The 24,175-nt window shown below is 39.9% G+C and overlaps 4 protein-coding genes across 13 annotated transcripts in view; 1 reads left to right on the plus strand and 3 right to left on the minus strand.

Annotated features, from left to right (window-relative positions):
• Grip91 (gamma-tubulin complex component 3) overlaps positions 1-24,175 on the minus strand; it is a 192,008-nt gene that overhangs the window by 14,032 nt on the left and 153,801 nt on the right. For all 5 annotated transcript variants that reach the window (XM_076810377.1, XM_076810378.1, XM_076810376.1 and 2 more), the window contains one exon: positions 20,971-21,231. In XM_076810377.1, coding sequence (XP_076666492.1) covers positions 20,971-21,231 — 261 coding nt within the window. The remainder of the gene's footprint in view (positions 1-20,970; positions 21,232-24,175) is intronic.
• On the minus strand, positions 974-3,153 carry LOC143368052 (uncharacterized). Of its 6 annotated transcripts, none has more exons than XM_076810413.1 (2): positions 2,550-3,153; positions 974-2,389 (listed from the first exon to the last, which is right to left on the minus strand). In XM_076810413.1, the coding sequence occupies exons 1-2, from the start codon at positions 2,580-2,582 to the stop codon at positions 1,067-1,069; spliced, it is 1,356 nt and encodes a 451-aa protein (XP_076666528.1). In that variant the 5' UTR covers positions 2,583-3,153; the 3' UTR covers positions 974-1,066. The 6 variants fall into 6 exon arrangements, with proteins under 6 accessions (XP_076666528.1, XP_076666527.1, XP_076666529.1 ...); XM_076810412.1 differs by having other exon boundaries at positions 974-2,438; positions 2,550-3,152; XM_076810414.1 differs by having other exon boundaries at positions 2,522-3,152.
• LOC143368553 (uncharacterized) lies at positions 4,256-6,670 on the minus strand. Its single transcript, XM_076811387.1, has 3 exons — positions 6,008-6,670; positions 5,819-5,922; positions 4,256-4,319 (listed from the first exon to the last, which is right to left on the minus strand). Exons 1-3 carry the CDS (start codon positions 6,632-6,634, stop codon positions 4,256-4,258), a joined length of 795 nt encoding a protein of 264 aa, XP_076667502.1. The 5' UTR covers positions 6,635-6,670.
• On the plus strand, positions 9,103-11,035 carry LOC143367911 (uncharacterized). The gene is made up of 3 exons (XM_076810181.1): positions 9,103-9,521; positions 9,607-9,710; positions 10,921-11,035. Exons 1-3 carry the CDS (start codon positions 9,255-9,257, stop codon positions 11,033-11,035), a joined length of 486 nt encoding a protein of 161 aa, XP_076666296.1. The 5' UTR covers positions 9,103-9,254.

The following is a 24,175-nucleotide window of genomic DNA, read 5'->3' on the forward strand; positions in this document are numbered from 1 at the left end:
GTTATTTTACATATAATTTCTAACCGTGAGGGTTGGGGACGATCTTTTTCCGTGTAAAAGTTATAATTCGCAATGGTTTACTAAAATGTAAAAGGAAAAAATTTTGGTTCATTTGTTTATTTGTTTACAAAAATTTTCTGCCTTTGTCCACATTACTACCATCTGCCACTTGACAATCGAGAATTTCGATGAAATTTGGTATACAAGCACACCATTTGGAACTATTCGACAAGTATTTGTCTGTATCGGCGGAAATTCATGTTTACAGGGTGAAACTACTCCCTCAAGATTTAGGGGTGGGAACCTTCTAAAGCGTGTAACCGAAAAAGTAATAGACATAGAAAGAAATGTTAAATACAAAAATTACTTGAATTTTTATGAGGAATAATATAACGGAAGTGCAACGGGAACGAAATCCTAGGTGGCGTCACAGTAGCCGTAAAATGTATAAAGTACGCGTAAAATGTATTTCCAAACAGTAGTTGCACTCCAGGTGTGTCGTTTTCATTTTTTTTGTTGTATTTATTGGAACAATGTGTCAACGTTAAGATTGTGCTCGATTAGGAAAATCCAAAATGCAAAGCATTGTCAAGACACATTCTAGCCGACGTTAGGTCGAAAGTAACATTAAAAATCTGATCGGAACGTAACAGAATATACAGGCAAATAAAATATAGTATGCAATCAAAAGTGCTACAGATGAGTGTACGGCATCAACGAGGGTATCTCTAACAATGTCTTTACATACGTGAATGATTCTCGAAGACAGTATAATCATTACGATACATATTACCACTGGCAATTCTAACAGTATTGCCGTAGAAGAATGTTACACTTCTATGAAGAATGTGCGTGGTAGTGAAAGGCTTCGAAGAACGAATAACAGCTGGCGCTCCACAGAATGCACATTTAGGTGGATCTAAGTGGATCTAAGATTTTTAAAAGCAATATCCACAGGATGTTCAAACGTCGGTTTACAATTAGTAGGTATGTACCCACTTTTGTACCATCCATACCTGTACAAGGCATTGTATCTTGGTGCAGACAATTGATTGTGAGTTAGTGATTATAGTTTTATTATATTGTTACGCAAATGCAAATTAACGTCTATGTTTAAAAGGAGTACTGTATCTGAAAATTTTCTCACGAAGTCTTTCCATACCCGAAATCCGTATATGTCAAGCGGTTGTATCATACCGGTTGTTTGCTTTGGAATAGTGTAATTGGCGACTTGTTTATTGTTGGGAACAAGTTCCAACATAGAAGCTGGACAGTGCCCAGTCCAGGAATCTAACAGAAGAGCACTGGAGGTCTGTGTATTAGGTATGTATACATTAGTAAACCATTCATGAAATAATTGTGTGCTTAATTTTCCTGATTTTGATGCCTGTATATGTACGTTTGGAGCATTAAATAATGTTTTCTTCACTTGAGGACCAAACGTTCCACTTGATTCTTTCAGCACGATTAGAAGCGGAGACATGAGTTTCCCAGCTGCAGAGATTACGGGTAATATGGTATAGCTATGTGTCATTGCTGAAAGGGACTGAACAACTGTTTCCACCTTTTTCGTGCCTTCAACTACTAACGTACGACCAGAATGTATTTCAAGGTTGAAATTGCTTTCGTCCGCGTTATACACATGTTCCAGGCCGACAATGTCAATTACACTTTTGATCATGTTAACAAACTCTGTAGCACTGTTTTCCAAAGTTGCAGCGTCCGCCGCGTAAGAGCGGGTAATAAACTTATTTATCTTCCGAGATACAATATTATAATGTCTTTTAAAATTTAATATCCACATTGGCGAGGCTTTAAAATTTTTAAGAGAAACCGCTATATTTGCTTCCAACGCCCATTGTCGCAAATCAGTATCATGGATTATAGCGTTTACGTCCGTAGAAGCACAAAACTGATTAAAAACAGAACGGGATATTTGCATTAGTTTTTCCCTTCGATTCCCTCCCTTTTCTAAAGAATGCTCCCACCTGTATAACTGTGACACCGATTTTACCTTTCTGAACTTTTGTCTAACGCTCTCAAGTGGCAGACGCTTTTTCTTACCACCTTTCCAATAATCGACTGCGTTTTGTTTGTATTCCAAGTCCACGAGCCCACCTTCTTCTGGAACGCAGGCTTGTTCTTCATCTTGCGTTGACTCAAATACCTCAAGTAAGTCTTCTGGCGATAGTGCCTCTTCATCAACGAACTCTTCTGAATGTGGTCGAAATGGTTGATGGAATTCCAACGTCGTGTCTGTTTCCATGGAAAAAGTTGTGTCCTCGACACTTCTTCGTATAATATCTGCTACAATATCGTGCAGTTCCTCCTCTTGTTGGTTCGCATCCGGTCGATTTATATTCGCTACGTCGAATGTTGTCATGAGCAACTGGATAACACGAACAGGATTTATTCGCGCCATTCTTACAAATGTGCACCTTTAACAAATGTCAGAATCGAAAGACTAGGATGACTATCGAACAGTACAGGTCTTACACTAGTGCTGTAATGAGTTACGTACCGTAATGTGATGAGAACTATGCACGAACCTTGACAATCGACTCACAAATGCGAATTTTCATTCTGGATCATTGCGTTTTATATACAACATCGGCCAACGTACTCGCTGTTTTTCCACGGCTTTTTTATCGACATAACAACTATTTTTAAATCGCTGCGTAGATTGACTTTTCTATTTTAAATTTGTCTGGTCACAACAATCGTAAACACGGTTACCCACACAGCGATGTGAATAGAATTGTTATGCACGTATACGATCTGTTCGAGGGCAGAAGGTCACGATTACGGTGGCCGGTGTTGTAAATAAAACGTCGTGGTCGAGAACGATAATTTGCATTTGTGAGTCGCCTGTTTCCACTCGTGACAAACATTGTACACAAATTGACCAAGGTAAGAAAGAATCAAATACAATACTATTTACGAGCAGTGTTAGGCACAATTAAATTGTTTTGGGAATTAACAAATAAGAATTAAAATTTCATTTATTAACTGTAAATTATATTATTCCTCATAAAAATTCAAGTAATTTTTGTATTTAACATTTCTTTCTATGTCTATTACTTTTTCGGTTACACGCTTTAGAAGGTTCCCACCCCTAAATCTTGAGGGAGTAGTTTCACCCTGTAAACATGAATTTCCGCCGATACAGACAAATACTTGTCGAATAGTTCCAAATGGTGTGCTTGTATACCAAATTTCATCGAAATTCTCGATTGTCAAGTGGCAGATGGTAGTAATGTGGACAAAGGCAGAAAATTTTTGTAAACAAATAAACAAATGAACCAAAATTTTTTCCTTTTACATTTTAGTAAACCATTGCGAATTATAACTTTTACACGGAAAAAGATCGTCCCCAACCCTCACGGTTAGAAATTATATGTAAAATAACGAAAATTTTAATTTATTTATAAATTGTTGGACGTACAAACATTTCTTTTGCAGCGCGTTATACGGCATCAAACACTGAACATTTTGTCCATTTACGGTTTTCTTCTACCTCGCACCGTTACAAAGTTATACTCGAAAAACGAAAAATCGCTGAAAATTTTGTGGCTGATTTCACCCCCTCAGAGTGTTTTTCCGCAGAAAAAAAATCGTTTCTTACATACTCCGACATGCTCTACAATCGTACGGAGTTACATTACAATCAGAATTTTCGGGTTCGATATGTTTCCTTGTTAGTATAAATTGAATATTAGCACAAAATTAATACTTGAGGTATATAAAACTAAACTGAACAGAGAATATTACGACTAAATTCTAAACCGTCCGCACACGTTGAACGTTCTCTTTGTTCTCCTATGTTCTTAACTACGACGCGTTCGTCGCTGAGATGCGTTCACATGCGTCCGCGCGATCGGAAGGCGACGTGTTATTTGAATACCGCTTACAGTTCATTATTCGCTACATCGAATCAATGAGAGATATTACAAAGGTCAATATTTATTTGATTCATCGAAGTATTTCCGTCGATGCATCAGAAGAGGCTGATCAAACCAATTACCCAGGCTGCTGGTAGATCATGTAGTGATTTTGCTCCACTTTGGCAAAAAAAATACTCATTTGATCCTCTGTGCCTATGGTTAATGCAATGTTTGATATTGCAGCAAACAAAAATTTGGAAAGAACAATTCAGAATCAAATCTATTTATTTTCATTACTATAACAGTATTTTATTTAAATATCCCAGTGTTCCTTCTGTAGGCATAGTAAAAATAATAGTTTGTTCAATCGTTTACTTCCAATCTATGTCTTTGTTGAAGGGTAAACGATTGAACAAACTATTACTTTTATTAAGTCTACAAAAGGAACACTGGAACATTTAAATAAAATACTGTTATAGTAATGATAATAAATAGATATGATTCTGAATTGTTCTTTCCTTTTTTTTATTTCACTTCACTAGTTATGGCCTGTTAATTAATTCAAAACGCAGAAGTATTCGATGTTAAGAAAACATCGATGCGTAGTTGCGATGCATTAATCGAAAAAAAACATTCGATGTTTTTTTAAGTGGACATCCCTAGTAAGCGGGTTTTTTTTTAAATACAAAAGCGAGTTAGTGAGATTATACACATTAAGAATAATACAGGGCGTGCTGAAGAAAAAAAGAAGAAATTGTTAATTATCTGTAAAGTATTGAAGTACATCCTATAGTAAATTTTTAACGTATACATGTACTATATGATGTATATACATACAGGGTGTCCCAAAAATGTCGGAGTTCCTTGAAAGGGGTGACTCAGGGGGTGATTTGAAACAACTTTTTCCTTAGCGAAAATATTGTCCGAAGCTTCGTTAACGAGATATTAGCAAAAACCCCCGACCAATCAGAGCGCGCGCCTTCCGCCCGAGCTCCCGTTGTAGCGTTGGCTACGCGGCAGGCGGCTGCGCTTGTACTACGAAGGTATGAACAAGCAAGTCGGCATGCACCGAAGGAAATCGCGTTACAAAGTTTTACTTTAAAGCGGAATCTTAAATAATAATTGTTTGAAGTGAGAGGATAAGAAATACGCAAATTTCGTTTTCAAATAAGGCATAAACGAAAAGGTAATGTAACAAAAAAGTGTGACAAGTGATCATAATTCGTTATTGAGGTAAAAATCCGTAGTTTAATCACGGCCAACATAACTAAATTTAAAAAATAATATTAGGTGTATGAATAAATTCTTTCAGACTGGATTTACATAATCGGTATAAAGCATCCGAATTTCTATCGCAGTGATATTCGTAAGGTATCAGAAATTTGGCAAAAGGTAATTAACAATAATGGAAATTATTTCGATGATTGAGTTGTTTTTATTTTATTTTTTTTTAAATCAAACTGTTATTGAACCCTAAAATCGTACAGAATTTATTTCTACACCTAATAATCACTAATAAATTAAATAACACTCACCCCTAAAGGAAGGAAAGGAATGCCCATAGGGGCATTCCTTTCCTTCCTTTCCTTCCTTTACGGAAACCTGTGTCACTAAGTAGGTCACTGTGCCGATCCTGGTCATCGGTGGACGAAAAGATTTATGGTAGGGTTGCGCCCACTGCTCAGCTGATCGCAGGTATAACACCACCCGAAGGTAAGGATCGCAACGTCAAGTGCATCCGGGTTAATGTACCGAATATTCACTTCACTGCACGGCCACTAACACTGATCACTTAATTTACTTTTCATGGAACGTGTTGTTCCTACGTTATAAAATTGGTGGCCCCGAAAGGGGCCGATTACTGTTATTTGAGCAGTTGCTCGATGTGACCACCCTCAGCGTCTATGCACGCCTCAGCGCGTACAATCACTTGCCTTTGGACGGCCAGCAATGTTTGCGGCGTAATATTTGCTACTGCAGCGTGAATTCGAACAACTATGTCTTCCAGTGTATCCACTGGCTGACGGTACACCTCATCCTGAAATGATTGTTGTACAACAAATACAAAACGTAAGTAAAAAAAGAATACTTATAAGAAAAAGTAACAGCAATAATGAAATTACCTTCAGGTAGCCCCAGAAGAAAAAATCCAGCGGGGTCATATCCGGTGACCGTGGGGGCCACGCAACAGGACCGCCGCGGCCGATCCACCTGTCCTGGAAGGTTTGATTTAGGTAGTCGCGGGCAATTGTGGCGTAGTGAGGTCCAGCCCCGTCTTGCTGATAGAACATGTTCCGTCGGATCTCATTTGGAATATGGTTCATGAGATCCGGCAGAACATGCTCTAAAAACACTTTATACGCTGGGCCGTCCATCCTGTCTGGCAGCATGTACGGCCCAACGATGTACTCGCCACAAATGCCGGCCCATACATTAATCGACCAACGGACTTGTGCTGCGCGTGTCCGAAGCGCTAGTGGATTCTCGTCGCTCCACAAATGCCGATTGTGGGAATTGAAGCACCCTTCCCTATTGAAGAGTGCTTCGTCCGTCCACAATATGTATTTGCAGAACGACGGATTCCGCTGCACTTCTCCCAACAGCCACACTGAATACTCAACCCGCTGGTCGCCATCCCCGGGGTGCAAATGTTGCACCCGTACATAGCTGTACGGATGCAACATGTTTTCCCTCAGAGTTCGGTGTACCGTCATTCTGCTGGCACTAGAAGAAAATGCAGAAACATCCATTATTAGATAACATTTGTTTTCCTCAATTAATAATTGCTGCAGTTATCTTGTACTGTGACTTACTCTAGGCGGCGGCTCAAGTCGCGCACGCTGAGGGTTGGATCATCATTTATGGCGTCCAACACGTTCTCTTCTACCGCAAGGTTCCGCGCGGCTCTGGGTCTACCCACGTTACTGCCTCGCGGCATCATCGACCCTGTCGAGTACAATCTTGACGCTAAACGTCGAATTGTACCCTCGCTGGGGGTTTGGATGTGCGGGTATTCCCGTGCAAATGCACGCACGGTAGCACTTGCGTCCCCGTTGTTCCGGGCGTACACCCAGAACATCGCGTAATATTCTTGAGCGGAGAACATTTCTAGGACGAGATTGCTAGCTGACTGATAGGATTTTTTCAAGCAACTTCCTCTACCCCCAAGTAGTTTCTCTCGTTCCATTATGAGTTAACTCCCACCAGGACAAGAGGCTTTAGGTAAAAAGAAGCCAGCACATTTTCGAAACACACGTGCTTTGCAGAAGTGCAACGAACGAACCATCCTACACTTTCACAAAAGCCCGTGCTCCGTCCTTTTACTGCCAATGTACCCGTTGCTTCGAGATAGACAGCAGACACCACGTGTTTCGGTTCGAAAGGGTCCGAAGAGAGGAGAAGCAGAAAGTCTTCGAGTGGCTATAAAGAAGAAAATGCATACCATTCCTGTTTCCGTTTTCCGATACCTCGAGTTCACGTCTGCTACGAGGCGTAACCAATTATGTCATAAATTGTCCAAAACTGTAGGAAACAGTTCTCTACCGCCGACTAGCGGGACAATACGGTCATAAACCGCGACCCTGGCGAAATGCTCTGGCCGATCAGCCTGATTAGTTTTAAATACGCCTCGCGGAGTGGCACAGGAAGAAAGGGGGTAACTCGCTGACTGCGCGTAGTCCCACCTGCTTCGTCCTTCCTTCCAATTAAAGGCAGGACCCTTATCTCTCGAGTATAAGCACGCGCTCGAATTTCAAAAGAAAAGCACGCGTTGACGTATTCCGTGCGAGAAAAGGTGGGCATGAATTCCGATTGGTCGTAACCTAACCAATCTGCCCTGCATCCCTCTCAAACGACCACTGACTTGAAGAGGCCTTCTTCACAGCTATGTCTCCTCCCTAAGGCCCACCTTCTCTCGCACGGCATACGTCAACGCGTGCTTTTCTTTTGAAATTCGAGGGCGTGCTTATACTCGAGAGATAAGGGTCCTGCCTTTAATTGGAAGGAAGGACGAAGCAGGTGGGACTACGCGCAGTCAGCGAGTTACCCCCTTTCTTCCTGTGCCACTCCGCGAGACGTATTTAAAACTAATCAGGCTGATCGGCCAGAGCATTTCGCCAGGGTCGCGGTTTATGACCGTATTGTCCCGCTAGTCGGCGGTAGAGAACTGTTTCCTACAGTTTTGGACAATTTATGACATAATTAGTTACGCCTCGTAGCAGACGTGAACTCGAGGTATCGGAAAACGGAAACAGGAATGGTATGCATTTTCTTCTTTATAGCCACTCGAAGACTTTCTGCTTCTGCTCTCTTCGGACCCTTTCGAACCGAAACACGTGGTGTCTGCTGTCTATCTCGAAGCAACGGGTACATTGGCAGTAAAAGGACGGAGCACGGGCTTTTGTGAAAGTGTAGGATGGTTCGTTCGTTGCACTTCTGCAAAGCACGTGTGTTTCGAAAATGTGCTGGCTTCTTTTTACCTAAAGCCTCTTGTCCTGGTGGGAGTTAACTCATAATGGAACGAGAGAAACTACTTGGGGGTAGAGGAAGTTGCTTGAAAAAATCCTATCAGTCAGCTAGCAATCTCGTCCTAGAAATGTTCTCCGCTCAAGAATATTACGCGATGTTCTGGGTGTACGCCCGGAACAACGGGGACGCAAGTGCTACCGTGCGTGCATTTGCACGGGAATACCCGCACATCCAAACCCCCAGCGAGGGTACAATTCGACGTTTAGCGTCAAGATTGTACTCGACGGGGTCGATGATGCCGCGAGGCAGTAACGTGGGTAGACCCAGAGCCGCGCGGAACCTTGCGGTAGAAGAGAACGTGTTGGACGCCATAAATGATGATCCAACCCTCAGCGTGCGCGACTTGAGCCGCCGCCTAGAGTAAGTCACAGTACAAGATAACTGCAGCAATTATTAATTGAGGAAAACAAATGTTATCTAATAATGGATGTTTCTGCATTTTCTTCTAGTGCCAGCAGAATGACGGTACACCGAACTCTGAGGGAAAACATGTTGCATCCGTACAGCTATGTACGGGTGCAACATTTGCACCCCGGGGATGGCGACCAGCGGGTTGAGTATTCAGTGTGGCTGTTGGGAGAAGTGCAGCGGAATCCGTCGTTCTGCAAATACATATTGTGGACGGACGAAGCACTCTTCAATAGGGAAGGGTGCTTCAATTCCCACAATCGGCATTTGTGGAGCGACGAAGCACTCTTCAATAGGGAAGGGTGCTTCAATTCCCACAATCGGCATTTGTGGAGCGACGAGAATCCACTAGCGCTTCGGACACGCGCAGCACAAGTCCGTTGGTCGATTAATGTATGGGCCGGCATTTGTGGCGAGTACATCGTTGGGCCGTACATGCTGCCAGACAGGATGGACGGCCCAGCGTATAAAGTGTTTTTAGAGCATGTTCTGCCGGATCTCATGAACCATATTCCAAATGAGATCCGACGGAACATGTTCTATCAGCAAGACGGGGCTGGACCTCACTACGCCACAATTGCCCGCGACTACCTAAATCAAACCTTCCAGGACAGGTGGATCGGCCGCGGCGGTCCTGTTGCGTGGCCCCCACGGTCACCGGATATGACCCCGCTGGATTTTTTCTTCTGGGGCTACCTGAAGGTAATTTCATTATTGCTGTTACTTTTTCTTATAAGTATTCTTTTTTTACTTACGTTTTGTATTTGTTGTACAACAATCATTTCAGGATGAGGTGTACCGTCAGCCAGTGGATACACTGGAAGACATAGTTGTTCGAATTCACGCTGCAGTAGCAAATATTACGCCGCAAACATTGCTGGCCGTCCAAAGGCAAGTGATTGTACGCGCTGAGGCGTGCATAGACGCTGAGGGTGGTCACATCGAGCAACTGCTCAAATAACAGTAATCGGCCCCTTTCGGGGCCACCAATTTTATAACGTAGGAACAACACGTTCCATGAAAAGTAAATTAAGTGATCAGTGTTAGTGGCCGTGCAGTGAAGTGAATATTCGGTACATTAACCCGGATGCACTTGACGTTGCGATCCTTACCTTCGGGTGGTGTTATACCTGCGATCAGCTGAGCAGTGGGCGCAACCCTACCATAAATCTTTTCGTCCACCGATGACCAGGATCGGCACAGTGACCTACTTAGTGACACAGGTTTCCGTAAAGGAAGGAAAGGAAGGAAAGGAATGCCCCTATGGGCATTCCTTTCCTTCCTTTAGGGGTGAGTGTTATTTAATTTATTAGTGATTATTAGGTGTAGAAATAAATTCTGTACGATTTTAGGGTTCAATAACAGTTTGATTTAAAAAAAAATAAAATAAAAACAACTCAATCATCGAAATAATTTCCATTATTGTTAATTACCTTTTGCCAAATTTCTGATACCTTACGAATATCACTGCGATAGAAATTCCGATGCTTTATACCGATTATGTAAATCCAGTCTGAAAGAATTTATTCATACACCTAATATTATTTTTTAAATTTAGTTATGTTGGCCGTGATTAAACTACGGATTTTTACCTCAATAACGAATTATGATCACTTGTCACACTTTTTTGTTACATTACCTTTTCGTTTATGCCTTATTTGAAAACGAAATTTGCGTATTTCTTATCCTCTCACTTCAAACAATTATTATTTAAGATTCCGCTTTAAAGTAAAACTTTGTAACGCGATTTCCTTCGGTGCATGCCGACTTGCTTGTTCATACCTTCGTAGTACAAGCGCAGCCGCCTGCCGCGTAGCCAACGCTACAACGGGAGCTCGGGCGGAAGGCGCGCGCTCTGATTGGTCGGGGGTTTTTGCTAATATCTCGTTAACGAAGCTTCGGACAATATTTTCGCTAAGGAAAAAGTTGTTTCAAATCACCCCCTGAGTCACCCCTTTCAAGGAACTCCAACATTTTTGGGACACCCTGTATATATATATATATACACACACACATGTGTGTGTGTGTGTGTGTGTGCGTGCGTGCGTGCGTGCGTGCGTGCGTGCGTGTGTGCGTGTGTGTGTGTGATGTTTTTCCATAGAGTCGGCGATGTTTCCCATTCGGAGCGGGAAACAGGCTCTAGACACTCGGCGACGTTGCTCACCGTCCACTTGAATACAGTTTTCCGGGAACATGTGGCCAACACTCGTTTCTAGAAGGCCGTTTTAAGCAAGGGTCGAGTTGTTGTATCCCACAGAGATTGTTACGTAACCCGGTCTATTCGTATCTCCTTAACCTTTAAAGGACGAGTCGCCGGATAAAAGTCGCCGGATACAAGTAGCTGCAGACAAGTCGGTTATCCCACCGACTCGCCAACGACTCCAGCGACAAAGTTGCCGGCGATTGTTGCCCGGTATATACGAGCCTTTAGAAGGTAGAACATTTCATGCTGCTAACGTTATACGCGAGCAGCCTGGAATATTTGCCCACGTTCGCAACATTTGGTTGCGTCGGTGTCAGGCGTGTCTAGATTCAAACGGCAATAATTTCGAGCATCTTCTGTATATAAATGTAGGTACCGAAATTTGTATTTCTTTACTACACATTAACGTAAGAGTAGCCACATACTGACAGCAGCTTGTTGCGTGACAGTTTAGTCACATTCGAAGGAAAGAAACAGTTTTATCGCTTTCTGAAAAAAAGTCTCAAGCATAAATGTATTATGCTGCATATTTCGTAGAATTACGGTTGTGGCTCCGACACCATCTGACAAGGAAAGTTCGGTTACCCGAACATTCCGATTTTGTTTAAATTGTGCAAATTTGTAAGTAGAGGGCCTCAATAGAAGTATCAGAAATTTTTTTGTGTCTGCCCATTTTCGGGTTTTCGGGGTGAAAACACCTCCTAAAACAGGCATGCACAGGAACTGTAGTGGGAGCGGAGCGTTTAGGTGTGCAATACAGAGGCTACCACAGGGGACTCCAGAGTTGAACCCAAAATACATTTTGGGCAATTTTTGAAAGAAAAGTATTGAGCATTATAATTCCAAAGTTTGTACTTTTATTAATTGAATTTGAAAAATTTGTTCAAATTTTTGTATGCGATAATAGTAAATTGGTTCAAAGTTATAATGAGAGTAGTAAGAGGGGTTTGAAAAAAAGTTTGTCGCTGGTGAATATGATTTTGGCTGTCTTAATCAACTGAAACAAAAAACCCCAAATTTTGCGTAATCTATATGAGTGTGCATATCGTATGAACTAAACTGATTGAAAAATGTTGAAAAGCATCAATATGGGTATATTTCAAATGAAAACATTCATTTTTGGGAAAAGGATTTGTTAGTTTTCTATGTTGCAAAATCGGATTTTTACAAACAATTACTTCATTCCAGTTCATACGATAACCACACTTATATAGATTAAGAAAAATTGTACGTGTTTTGTATCCAATGACTACGACATCGATAGCCAGAAACGTACGTTCGCCAGCAACAAACATTGTTTTAAACCCCTCTTAGTGTTACCATTATCTAGAGACGCGGTAGCGTTTCGACGCCAAGTACAGAAAAGAAAGTACAGGAAATACACCCTGTATATGTCGACTGTCGCTACCGCTATCATTTACTCGTCGCCGGGCTATTCCAACCTAACCTGAAACTTATTTCATTAATATCTCATCACGCCTGTAATATTTCCTAAATTTAAAGGCATTTTTCTTATGTAAACCGCATATAAGCTTTCGAATAAGACCAATTTCAATAAAATCGGTCCGCGCATAAGAGAGATATCATAATATCGTCTCATGGATCAGTCGGAAATTATAAGATTTTTTCTTCGTCTTCTCCAAGAAATTTTTCGTCAACATAATACGTATACGCGTTACACGCAAACGTTCAGCCAAAACGGAACTAACACACGTTTCGTTCGTCAATCGCTATCTTCACTATGCAATCTACTCCAAATTTTGATAGCTTACCGTCAAGTTATAACCAAGTGATAAACGTGTTTTTACAAATATATACATAAATGAATTTCTTTTTAATTTAAATGATAAAAACCAATTTAAACCAATTCCACCAATCCAATTGTCTTGAAGCTTTGCAGGCGTGCGTAGTTTGGATGACAATACAATATATTTAAAAAAAAAATCCGAGAGGATGAAAAAATTAACCAGACATCAATTAATAATATAATAATAATTTATAATATTGAAAATTATCTGAAGTCATTCTCTATGCAAATTATCTTTGTAAAAAGAAGTGAGATCTCCATAAAAAACTTCAGAAAAGTAAACAAATTACGCCAAGTACATGAAATCAAATAAATCCCAAAAAATAGAAGATAATAATAATTATAAAATAAAAAAAGATGTGAAATCAAAATGAGCTGCGCGTACATAAAGGTAATGATAAATACAAATAAATATTTTAATACTAATAAACATTTTATTCAAAATACTTGGCGCTGCGTCCCGAATTGGTGCCGCTAAACTGAATAAATATGTATAAATTGCATTAATCTTTTTCTTTCTTTCTGGGTGTGCGTTCATGAATGTGTGTATGTGTGCGTGCGCATATGCTACGTATGACATTAGAATTAAATATATGTAGAGTAAATCTGACTGCGTTTCTAATATGTATATGTATATGTTTATGTATTTTAGATTGTAAGGGAGTTATTGAAAATTATTAATACGAGGACAATTAACATTTTTTCTGTTTCGCAGCGCCAAGTATTTTGAATAAAATGTTTATTTGTATTATAATATTTATTTGTATTTATCATTACCTTTATGTACGTGCAGCTCATTTTGATTTCAAATCTTTTTTTAATTTATAATTATTATTATCTTCTATTTTTTGGGATTTATTTGATTTCATGTACTTGGCGTAATTTTTTTACTTTTCTCAAGTTTTTTATGGAGATAACTTTGAACAAAATTATTATTGCATACGAAAATTTAAACATATTTTTCAAAACTCAATTAACCCTGCGTATTAGGTGCCTGAGTCATTTTTGACCCCCGCTTGAAATCGCTAAAGATCGAGTTTCCTAGCCGCGATCGGCGACGGCAGCCAGCGGCGGCGGCCGGCGGCCAAATCCTAAGCACCGCTCTTATGGAGAAGCATGCATCCGTTTTCCTAGCCGCGTTTTCGACCGGCTGCGGCCGCGCCTCTGCTACAACAGCAACCTAGGCTACTGGAGACGCAACACAATGGAATGAGTGTCTGTTTTTCGTCATGATGGCGGAATCTCTTAGCCGTGCGGCTAACCACGGCACCGAACCGCTCGACTCCTCCAAACTGAGTCCTCGCCGCGGCCGCGCTGCGATGCAGCGCCACAGTGGGATAGAATCCCAAAAATAAGGAAACAAGTCAGATTTCAAAAGTTATGGGATTATGCTTTTTTATATATTTCTTGTAAACTAATACTATGAGCTCCTAAAAAAGGGAAAAATATCGTGGCGGCTACTTCTCATCTGTGTGTAAACACGTATCAAAGTTTGTATGTTTTTTGTTGTGGAAAATTTTGAATCGAATCTTTTAAATTTTTATGATATAAAAGACACAATTTTTTTGAGAACCGAAATAAGTAGTATCGTTTTTGGTGAGCAATAGCAAACAAATAATTACATACATTTATTTTCCATAAGAAACTCATTGAAGAAATATCAGTAATTATCGGCTTTTTAGTTACCCCCCGGGAACTTCGAAGGAAATTTCTTTTTTGTTTTATAATCAACATGTATTTGGCTTTGCAACTGCGAAAACAAGATTTGGCAATATTTACCAATAATGGAATAATTACCTGTATTCTATGTCGCACAGCGAGGCTGAATTCCAAGAAATAGGGGAAAATTCAACAACATCACATTTTTCGCACTGAAACTGCGGAATATAATTAAGGAAGTTCATAAAAAAGTATTAATATACAACTCGTACGGAGGATTGACGTTATTTAAAAAAAGTAATGTGAATAATTCCAATAAAACTAGAACAATTTGATAAATATATCTACATACTATGGAAAGTGCAGAAATATTTGCAAACCAGTATCCATGTTATCCTATATACCAAATACTGTTCACAAAGTGTTAATACATTCCTACGAAATTATACAATATTTGGGCAACCTTCCATTCGGCTAATTGGGTAAAGGGACCCAAGATGCCAGAAATAAAGGTTTTAAAAAGTGAAGGAAAGATTCTACGCTCAAAATATTCTCATTGCAATACAAACGAAGATGTTTTAAACTTTTTATCGATTTCTTCAGATCCAGTACTAGTGTTTTATAAAATAGATAGCTTCATAAGATTCGACATTTTGATTGGAAAAAGTGGCATGTTGAATTTTTTCTCTATTCTTGGGATTGACGCCCACTGTGCGTTAGGAAAAAAGCGGGATCGGAGCCAAGCGAGAATTCATTCGTTGTTTTCTACCGATAATTTCATTTTTTCTCAAGAACGTTTCGACAACATCTGTTTGCCAGCGTTTCTATAGGACAGTCAAGAACGTAGTGCCGTTTTTAATAATTTTAGGCATTCTTCAGTCTCACAATGAGTTAATCCGTATATTGCTCTGTCGGTGGGTAGTACGTACGATGGGTTCGGACCCGGACGTAGGTACTGCTATTAACCGCCGCGCCGACTCGCAGGACAATATGGTCATAAACCGCGACTTTGACGAGAAGCTTTGGTCGATCAGCCTGATTAACATGCAGAAATAGACGCGCAGTAAGTATTAGTACAGTTAAATAAAGGATCAATAATCTATGGAAATAAACTAAATATTTAATGTTTTAATAATTTGTGGGATTGCCTTTTGATTTTATAATAGCATCGAGCCTTCTTGACGAAGTGTGTATGTTAGTCGCGGCCAAGCGATCATTTAGCTGCCGGGGATGTCATAAAAGCATAAACTGGGCCTTTCTAGTGACCGTGTTGGGGTAACAATGGGAAGCTCGAGACAATACCATATTTTTCTTGGAGAAAACAAAATGTGTCCAAAGAGAATGGTAATTAGCGCGCTTTGAAAGGATTCTTCTGCTTAGGACTTTTATGGGTAACGACATGATTGGTACCTATCCTATTGTAATTTGTTAAAATTAACTTTCTGAATATAATATAAAATTCTGTACGTTTTCGTTTGGTCTTGAATATCTATCGCGAGTATGCTTGTAGTTGTAACAGGCATACGGCCTTTGCAGTCATAGAGTTCTCCACCACGAGACCTTATACCGAGGAGTGGAGAGTGAGCTTACCACGATCGAGCTCGCGGGCGCACCGACTGCCCTAGGGCAGACTTAATGTGCACCCCTGTCCTAAATATTAATGAGTGTGTTCCTATTTTTCAGTATATCTTGGAAATGATATAAAAAAAAAATGTTATTGTTGGAATCACCCTTTGGATGGAATCCAAGGCGTGCTGGTGCTCGCGACTGGAACAAGAGGACAGCGAGAAGAAGGCGATCGGATCGATCGCCTGTCAAACTGTCATTCGAGAGTCAGCCGCGATTGCGTACAGACGTATCGATATTAACATTGTAGAGCCTTGGAGATTGTATTCCGTTACCTTTGTTCTTGTAGTTGCATGTTGTGTTGTTGTATTAAACCTTATAATGCCAAACCGAGCAATCCCCGGTACACGGAAACGTAACATTATAAACAAAATTAATGATTTTTTGTGCTGTATGAAACTATGTAATCAAATTGTTTCAAAATTTGTGACGGGGAAAATTTTGCCGTTTAAATTGCAGATTTTAAATAATTTGATTGCACAGTGTTATAGATTATAAAACGCCGTTACGTTTTAACTACGTTGTTAACTACTATAGTTTTCAAGATATGCACGAAAGTAGGAAATGACACATTAACTTTTAAGGGGTATTTTCAGGGCCGTTTTAGGATCATCGTATGCCCTAGGCACTTTTGCATAAAAGCTGTATTTGTAAGCCCTTTCATTTTATTGTTCATGTCATTCAATTGCTATATATAGATTATTGTCGAAATTAAATTATATTTTCAACTTTGTTTTTGTTATATTAGGGTACATTCCTATTTAAAATTTCATTTTTAGACTTTCGTAGGCCCCTGTAGGTTCAAAAGCCCTAGGCACAGTGCCCACTGTGCCTATTGAATAAGACGGCCCTGGGTATTTTCACCCTGAAGAACCGAAAATGGGCACAAACGAAAAATTGCCTGATACTTCTATCGAAGTTCTCTACAATCCTGCACAGTTTCAAAAAAATCTGAATGTTCGGATAACTGATCTTTCCTTGTGACTTGTGAATCAATATTGCGCGCCCCCATGTCGCCTTCTCCCGAGCACGCTGCTCACATTTTCGCTCTGTTGGTGTTTTTGGACATTCAGAAGCCCCGAGTCTAGCCCGTCGATCTCTGCAATATTTTGCGCTGTATTTTTTTTTGGCATTTTGCAAATAATTACACGAAATGTAACCAAGAGCTATAACAGAATTCGTATTTACTTTAAATACAACGCTTAACACACGTTCGCTACCGCAGCAATCTCACTACAAACTGAGGTAATAAGTTCACTGCTAACACAATCCAGTTAAATGTAATTCAGTGTGATTCTCTCGCTAGAAGATTCAAAGGCGATGCCGCCGACAATCCCGCGCCTCGCTGAGTTTCGTGGTCTTCGACGCTCGAAACCAGCGGGGCCATACAATGTTGCGTACTAAGCAGTGACGAATTTTGACTTCTGCATTTCTAATCAGATCTTTGTGAAAGTGACATCAATCGATTGCTTATGTTTTCCCAATGAAATTAGTCCCAACACGACAGAATTCGGATCATGATTAATCAATGACATGAAAAATTGATTTGCATAATGTAAAATTGGCTTCGTTAAAAATAGTCCGATTTACATAACATTTGGTATGATTTTCATCGGAAAAAACATAAGGAATTCATTGGTGTCACTACCATATCCATTCGGTTAAGAATAAAGAATTTCATTTTTCGCATAAAAGCTGCTGTTCCAATGTGTGGCAGACGACTGCGGCACATTGGAACGGCAGCCTTAAGCTGTGAATCATCGCGTGAGCGACGAGCGAAACCCGGCGAAGATGAAACGTGCGGTCGAACGAGAAATACATATATACCTATATACTACATTATGCCGGTCCGTGCTCGCTGCGTCGAGCTGAAATCAAACCAAATCTCGTTTATTTTCGCGACGCTGTCAGCTCGCTCAGAGTCAACCGATAATAACGGTTCATATAGTTTTAGATGCAGTATTCATTCCTCTATCTAACGTTATAAAAAATCATCTCTCTATATCCTTTTATTTGTGAGCAGTAATGGCGTAACGGATTAGCATATTTCGTGATATCCAAGTCTTAATTTGGGCCCCCATAGCCGTTGCATACCTATATAGTGCGGGGAAAGACGTAGCTCTATGTCAAAACAAAACGTTTTGGAGTCACATCGTGAAAGGAGCTTACTTCCATGTAAATCAATTCCTTTTTCGTGATCGTCAAAACTATCGCGCAACAAATTACTACTACGTTTTCGTTCACTTGTTTGTTATTTTCTAGCTGACGACCCTAAGTGCCTCCGCCACTCCAAACAGATCCTCAATGGGACCGCTACTGTAAGAAGGGGTCCCTACTATCTTTTTACTGGGTCATTCATCTGGAACAGCTCGCAACGGGCGGTCTTTGTGCTACGGCTCATCTGTGTGCATGTAGCGACGATCATTTCCGCAAACATCTCCGATGTTTAAACCTTTATAACAGCTAAACTATACGAGATACAACAAAATGTATTCAGACCCTTTTACTCTACTGGTAGTCTCCAATGTATTTGCAAAATTATGGAATCCTGCAACTATTAATTTAGCGTATAGACATGTTAACTTTAAGGCATTATTACTGTAAAATGGAGATAGATCGGACACTATGTCATAGGACTTTTATGTTCGAATGGACCTCCTCTACCACCCCATAAAATATCGCTACGTATAGCGTTTACACCCTGTATATTTACAGATAATCGAAGCAGAAGATAATGCAGTGTGATGTACATCAAAGAAAAAAAATTATTGTGACATAGTATTATATTAATTAAACGATTTCATTCAGCTTCGATCCTCTGTTTGCTTCTTGTATGTTTGGTTCATATCTGAAAACTCAAATTTAAACCAATTTCACCCATCCAATTGTCTTGAAGCTTTGCAGACGTGCGTAGTTTGGATGACAATACAATATATTAAAAAAAAATAACCCCCAGGGGGTGAACAAATTTTCCAGACATCAATAAACACTAAAAAAAAAAGGTACAAAAAAGAGTTACAAAGTTTATCCAAATCTTAACCGATTGAAGATCCTTCCAAGACCTCCTGATAACCTTAACATCCCATCAAAAAGAATCTCATTTAAAAACATTGTCGTAAATTAATATCTTTGCAAATCTAATGATATACAAAAATGGCGCCAATTGTAACAACGACTATTTGTACAAACAATCGGATTTAAATACTTGGCGCTGAGCTCCGAATTGGTGTTGCTAAATTGAATAAATATGTATAAATTGCATTAATATTTTTCTTTCTTTGTTGTCTTAGTGGTGTCTTGTCTTGTTTTATTATTAATAAAAAGACAATTAACATTTTTTGGATTCGCAACGCCAAGTATTTTGAATTAAATATTTATTCGTATTGAAATATATATTTCTATAAAAATATATCTGCTTAATATTATTATCTTCTTTGTTTCTTACAGTGATGAATCTTTTATTCAATTTAAATCGGATTGTTTGTACAAATAGTCGTTGTTATAATTGGCGCCATTTATGTATATCATTAGTTTTGTAAAGATATTAATTTACAATGTTTTTAAATGGGATTCTTTTTTATGGGATTATTAATTTACCGTTCTTTGCGCGCGTATACTTGGCGCTCTTTTTTGTACCTTAATATATTATACGCCAATGGAAGTTAACTTGAAGTTAGATCCCGCTGATGATCCAAAAGGCAAATCTCAAGTAAGTATCGAAATTTAATTGGAGCACTTTTATACATAAGCTGTGGAACAAGACCAGATATGTCGTTTAGTGTTAATTATTTAAGTAGATTCCAAAATTGTTACAGCGAAATGCACTTTAAATACGTAATTAGAGTAATAAAATATTTATACGCTACCAAAGACCTCAAGTTAACTTACAATAAATATCACAATGCCGATATCTTAGACTGTTATGTAGATGCTGACTGGGCCGGAGACATCCGGATTTGTGATACGGTTGTTTGGAAATGCGATTTATTGAAGATCGCGTAAACGGGGTCTGTTAGTAAATGGTCTACCTTTGCCGAATACATAGCGATGTCAGAAGCAGTTACAAAAATAAATTTTATACACGGCATTTGCAAATTTCTGAGTATACTAACAAAGAAACCTGTTAAAGTATATGAAGACAATTCAGGTGCTGTGACAAATACAGAAATTTCTCTAAGAATTCGAGATTACCAGTTTATAAACGAAGATTATATAAAGGGAATTATTAATATTGTCAAAGTAAACTCGGGAAATAACATAGCCGACATATTTACTAAGGCGTTGGGATAAACGAAGTTTATTAAGTTTAGGCATATGTTGAACATTATATGTAGAATAAAGTTTTCTATTATTTTGATGTTTATAACCAAATGTAAATATGTACATAAGTGTAAAGAGGGGTGTTAAGTGAAAGTACATTCATACTTATGGTGACACCTAGCTATAAGAATAAGAACTATTGTTTTGATGCCTTATGTATTGGAATGCGACGAGCTTCCGCTTTTGTGTTCTGTACCTCACAACGCGGTACCTTCACGCCGTTGCGTGAAAAAGTAGTAATAAAAGTTATAATATAGTTGTATCGAGTGCAATCTTTATTTTATTAGAAATATCGATAATTTTGAAATCTCGCAAAAAGAAATAAACTTGAAGAGTATTCTACCAATCATAATACGGACCATTTTGAACTGAATGATTCCACTTGAGACACTTTACTCTGATTAAAAGTAACGGAGATATTTTAGGTGCAAGTGATAAACGGACCACACTGTATACGAGGTGATCGGAAATTTTAATTCACTTTCATTAAAAATGGGATCGGAATTTTCTAAAATATCATTTAAATTAAATATTACCTGATATGTTCTTGAAAGCAATCTCAGCTGAATGGCAAGTGTATTTAGATATTTCAGAAAAGTGCTTTGACGTTTAGTTACTTCTGAATCAGTGGTGCCAGTAAACTCTAATCGATTTGATGGTACATAAGTAGTACTTGTAGAACTATTTTCCACTAATCGTGTCTCATATTCTTTTGTAGTACGTGTAAGAAATGTTTCTTCAAGATTCTGCAGATCCAAGATCGGACCATATACAGACCGCAAGTGATCCATAAGTTCCTGCAAAAAGACATTTTTCATCAATATTTATGTGATCTAATGTAAATCATATTCATTTAAAATAAATTAATGCGAATAAAAATTACACTAAAGTCCATTTCATATACGGAGTGTACCAAAAATGTCGGAGTTCCTTGATAGGGGTGAATCAGGGGGTAATTTGAAACAACTTTTTCCTTAGCGAAAATATTGTCCGAAGCATCGTTAACGAGGTATTAACAAAAAACCCCGACCAATCAGAGCGCGCGCCTTCCGCCCAAGCTCCCGTGGTAGCGTTGGCTACGCGGTAGGCGGCTGCGCTTGTACTCCGAAGGTACGAACAAGCAAATCGGCATGCACCGAAGGAAACCGCGTTACACAGTTTTATTTTAAAGCAGAATCTTAAATAATAATTGTTTGAAGTGAGAGGACAAGAAATGCGCATATTTCGTTTTCAAATAAGGCATAAACGAAAAGGTAATGTTACAAAAAATGTACGACAAGTGATCATAATTCGTTAATAAGGTAAAAATCCGTAGTTTAATCACGGCCAACATAACTAAATTTAAAAAATAATATTAGGTGTATGAATAACTTCTTTCAGACTGGATTTACATAATCGGTATAAACTAACTTAAGATATTAAGATAAAAGATATTCGTAAGCTACCAGAAAAATGGCAAAAGGTAATTAACAATAATGGAAATTATTTCGATGATTGAGTTGCTTTTTTTTTTTTTAAATCAAACTGTTATTGAACCATAAAATCGAACAGAATTTATTTCTACACCTAATAATCACTAATAAATTAAATAACACTCACCCCTACGGGCATTCCTTTCCTTTCTTTCCTTCCTTTTCGGAAACCTGTGTCACTAAGTAGGTCACTGTGCCGATCCTGGTCATCGGTGGACGAAAAGATTCATGGTAGGGTTGCGCCCTGTGCTTAACTGAACGCAGGTATACGACACCACCCGAAGGTAAGGGTTGCAACGTCAAGTGCATCCGGGTTAATGTACCGAATATTCACTTCACTGCACGGCCACTAACACTGATCACTTAATTTACTTTTCATGGAACGTGTTGTTCCTACGTTATAAAATTGGTGACCCCGAAAGGGGCTGATTACTGTTAGTTGAGCAGTTGCTCGATGTGACCACCCTCAGCGGCTATGCACGCCTTGCGGCAACATTGACTCCGTTGAGAATAATCTTGACGCCAAACGCCGAATCGTACCCTCGCTTGGGGTTTGGATGTGCGGGTATTCCCGTGCAAACGCTCGCACAGTAGCACTTGCGTCCCCATTGATCCGAGCGTACACCCAGAACATGGCCTAACATTCTTGAGCGGAGAACATTTCTGGGACGAGATTGCTAGCTGACTGACAGGATTTATTCCAAGCAACTTCCTCTACCCCCAAGTAGTTACCCTCGTTCCATTATGAGTTAACTCCTACCAGGAAAAGAGGTATCAGGTAAAAAGACGCCAGCACATTTTCGAAACATACGTGCTTTGCAGAAGTGCAACGAACGACCCATCCTACACTTTCATATAAGTCCGCGCTCCGTCCTTTTACTGCCAATGTACCCGTTGCTTCGAGATAAACAGCAGACACCACGTGTTTCGGTTCGAAAGGGCCCGAAAAGAAAAGAAACAGAAAGTCTTCGAGTTGCTATAAAGAAGAAAAGGCATACCATTCCTGTTTCCGTTTTCCAATACCCTGAGTTCACGTCAGCTACGAGGCGGAACCAGCTAAGCCGTAAATTACCCAAAACAAATCGTTCTCTACCGCCGACTCGCAGGACAATATGGTCATAAACCGCGACCCTAGCGAAATGCTTTGGCCCATCAGCCTGATTAATTTTAAATACGTCTCGCGGAGAGTCACCGGAAGAAAGGGGGTAACTCGCTGACTGCGCGTAGTCCCACCTGCTTCGTCCTTCCTTCCAATTAAATGCAAATCCCTTATCTCTTGAGTATAAGCACGCGTTGACGTATTCCGTGCGAGAAAAGGTGGGCATGAAGTCCGATTGGTCATAACCTAACCAATCTGCCGTGCATCCCTCCCAAACGGCCACTGTTTTGAAGAGGCCTTCTTCACAGCCATGTCTCCTCCCCAAGGTCCAGTATAAACACGCGCTTAAATTTCAGAACCAAACACGCGTTGACGTATTCCGTGGGAGAGAAGGTGGGCTTCGGGGAGGAGATATTGCTGTGAAGTGGGCCTCTTCAAGACAGGGTCCGCTTCAGAGGGATGCAGGGCAGATTGGTTAGATTAGGACCAATCGGACGCGTGCTTTTGTTTTGAAATTCGAGCGCGTGTTTGTACTGGTGGGCCTTGTAGAGGAGACATGGCTGTGAAGAAGCCTCTTCAAAACAGTGGCCGTTTGGGAGGGATGCAGGGCAGATTTTTTTAGGTTGCGACTAATCGGACATTGTTGTTCTTGGATTGCACTCTGCAATTTATTGCTTTATAGTCTATAGCCAGCGCCGTCGACGTGACCACCGTGCGTGGTCGCTTTCAGTACCAAAAGGCTATGCAAACGCCGAACGTTACATCTAACCTAAAGATCTCCATTGTATTCAATAAAAGCTAGACCTTACGTGTTGTGTATCAATAATCCTCAGCTCAATAGACATCATGCCCACTTTTTCTCGCACGAAATACGTCAACGCGTGCTTTTGTTTTGAAATTCGAGCGCATGCTTATACTCGAGAGATAAGGGATCTGCCTTTAATTGGAAGGAAGGATGAAGCAGGTGGGACTACGTACAGTCAGCGAGTTACCCCCATTCTTCCTGTGTCTCTCCGCGAGACGTATTTAAAATTAATCAGGCTGATGGGCCAAAGCATTTCGCCAGGGTCGCGGTTTATGACCGTACTGCCCTGCGAGTCGGCGGTAGAGAACGATTTGTTTTCGATAATTTATGGCTTAGCTGGTTCCGCCTCGTAGCAGACGTGAACT

Source organism: Andrena cerasifolii, chromosome 4 (assembly GCF_050908995.1).
Source record: "Andrena cerasifolii isolate SP2316 chromosome 4, iyAndCera1_principal, whole genome shotgun sequence".
NCBI classification, from domain to species: Eukaryota; Metazoa; Arthropoda; class Insecta; order Hymenoptera; family Andrenidae; genus Andrena; species Andrena cerasifolii.

Coding starts and splice junctions, on each gene's coding strand:
- LOC143367911 (XM_076810181.1), top strand. CDS start 9,255: ATGCTGCCAGACAGGATGGACGGCCCAGCGTATAAAGTGTTTTTAGAG. Junction 9,522..9,606: donor TCTTCTGGGGCTACCTGAAG/GTAATTTCATTA, acceptor CAATCATTTCAG/GATGAGGTGTACCGTCAGCC. Junction 9,711..10,920: donor ACATTGCTGGCCGTCCAAAG/GCAAGTGATTGT, acceptor GTTTTTCCATAG/AGTCGGCGATGTTTCCCATT.
- LOC143368052 (XM_076810413.1), bottom strand. CDS start 2,582: ATGAAAATTCGCATTTGTGAGTCGATTGTCAAG. Junction 2,390..2,549: donor TTTGTGAGTCGATTGTCAAG/GTTCGTGCATAG, acceptor CGTGTTATCCAG/TTGCTCATGACAACATTCGA.
- LOC143368553 (XM_076811387.1), bottom strand. CDS start 6,634: ATGGATGTTTCTGCATTTTCTTCTAGTGCCAGCAGAATGACGGTACAC. Junction 5,923..6,007: donor TCTTCTGGGGCTACCTGAAG/GTAATTTCATTA, acceptor CAATCATTTCAG/GATGAGGTGTACCGTCAGCC. Junction 4,320..5,818: donor ACATTGCTGGCCGTCCAAAG/GCAAGTGATTGT, acceptor TTCCTTTTGTAG/ACTTAATAAAAGTAATAGTT.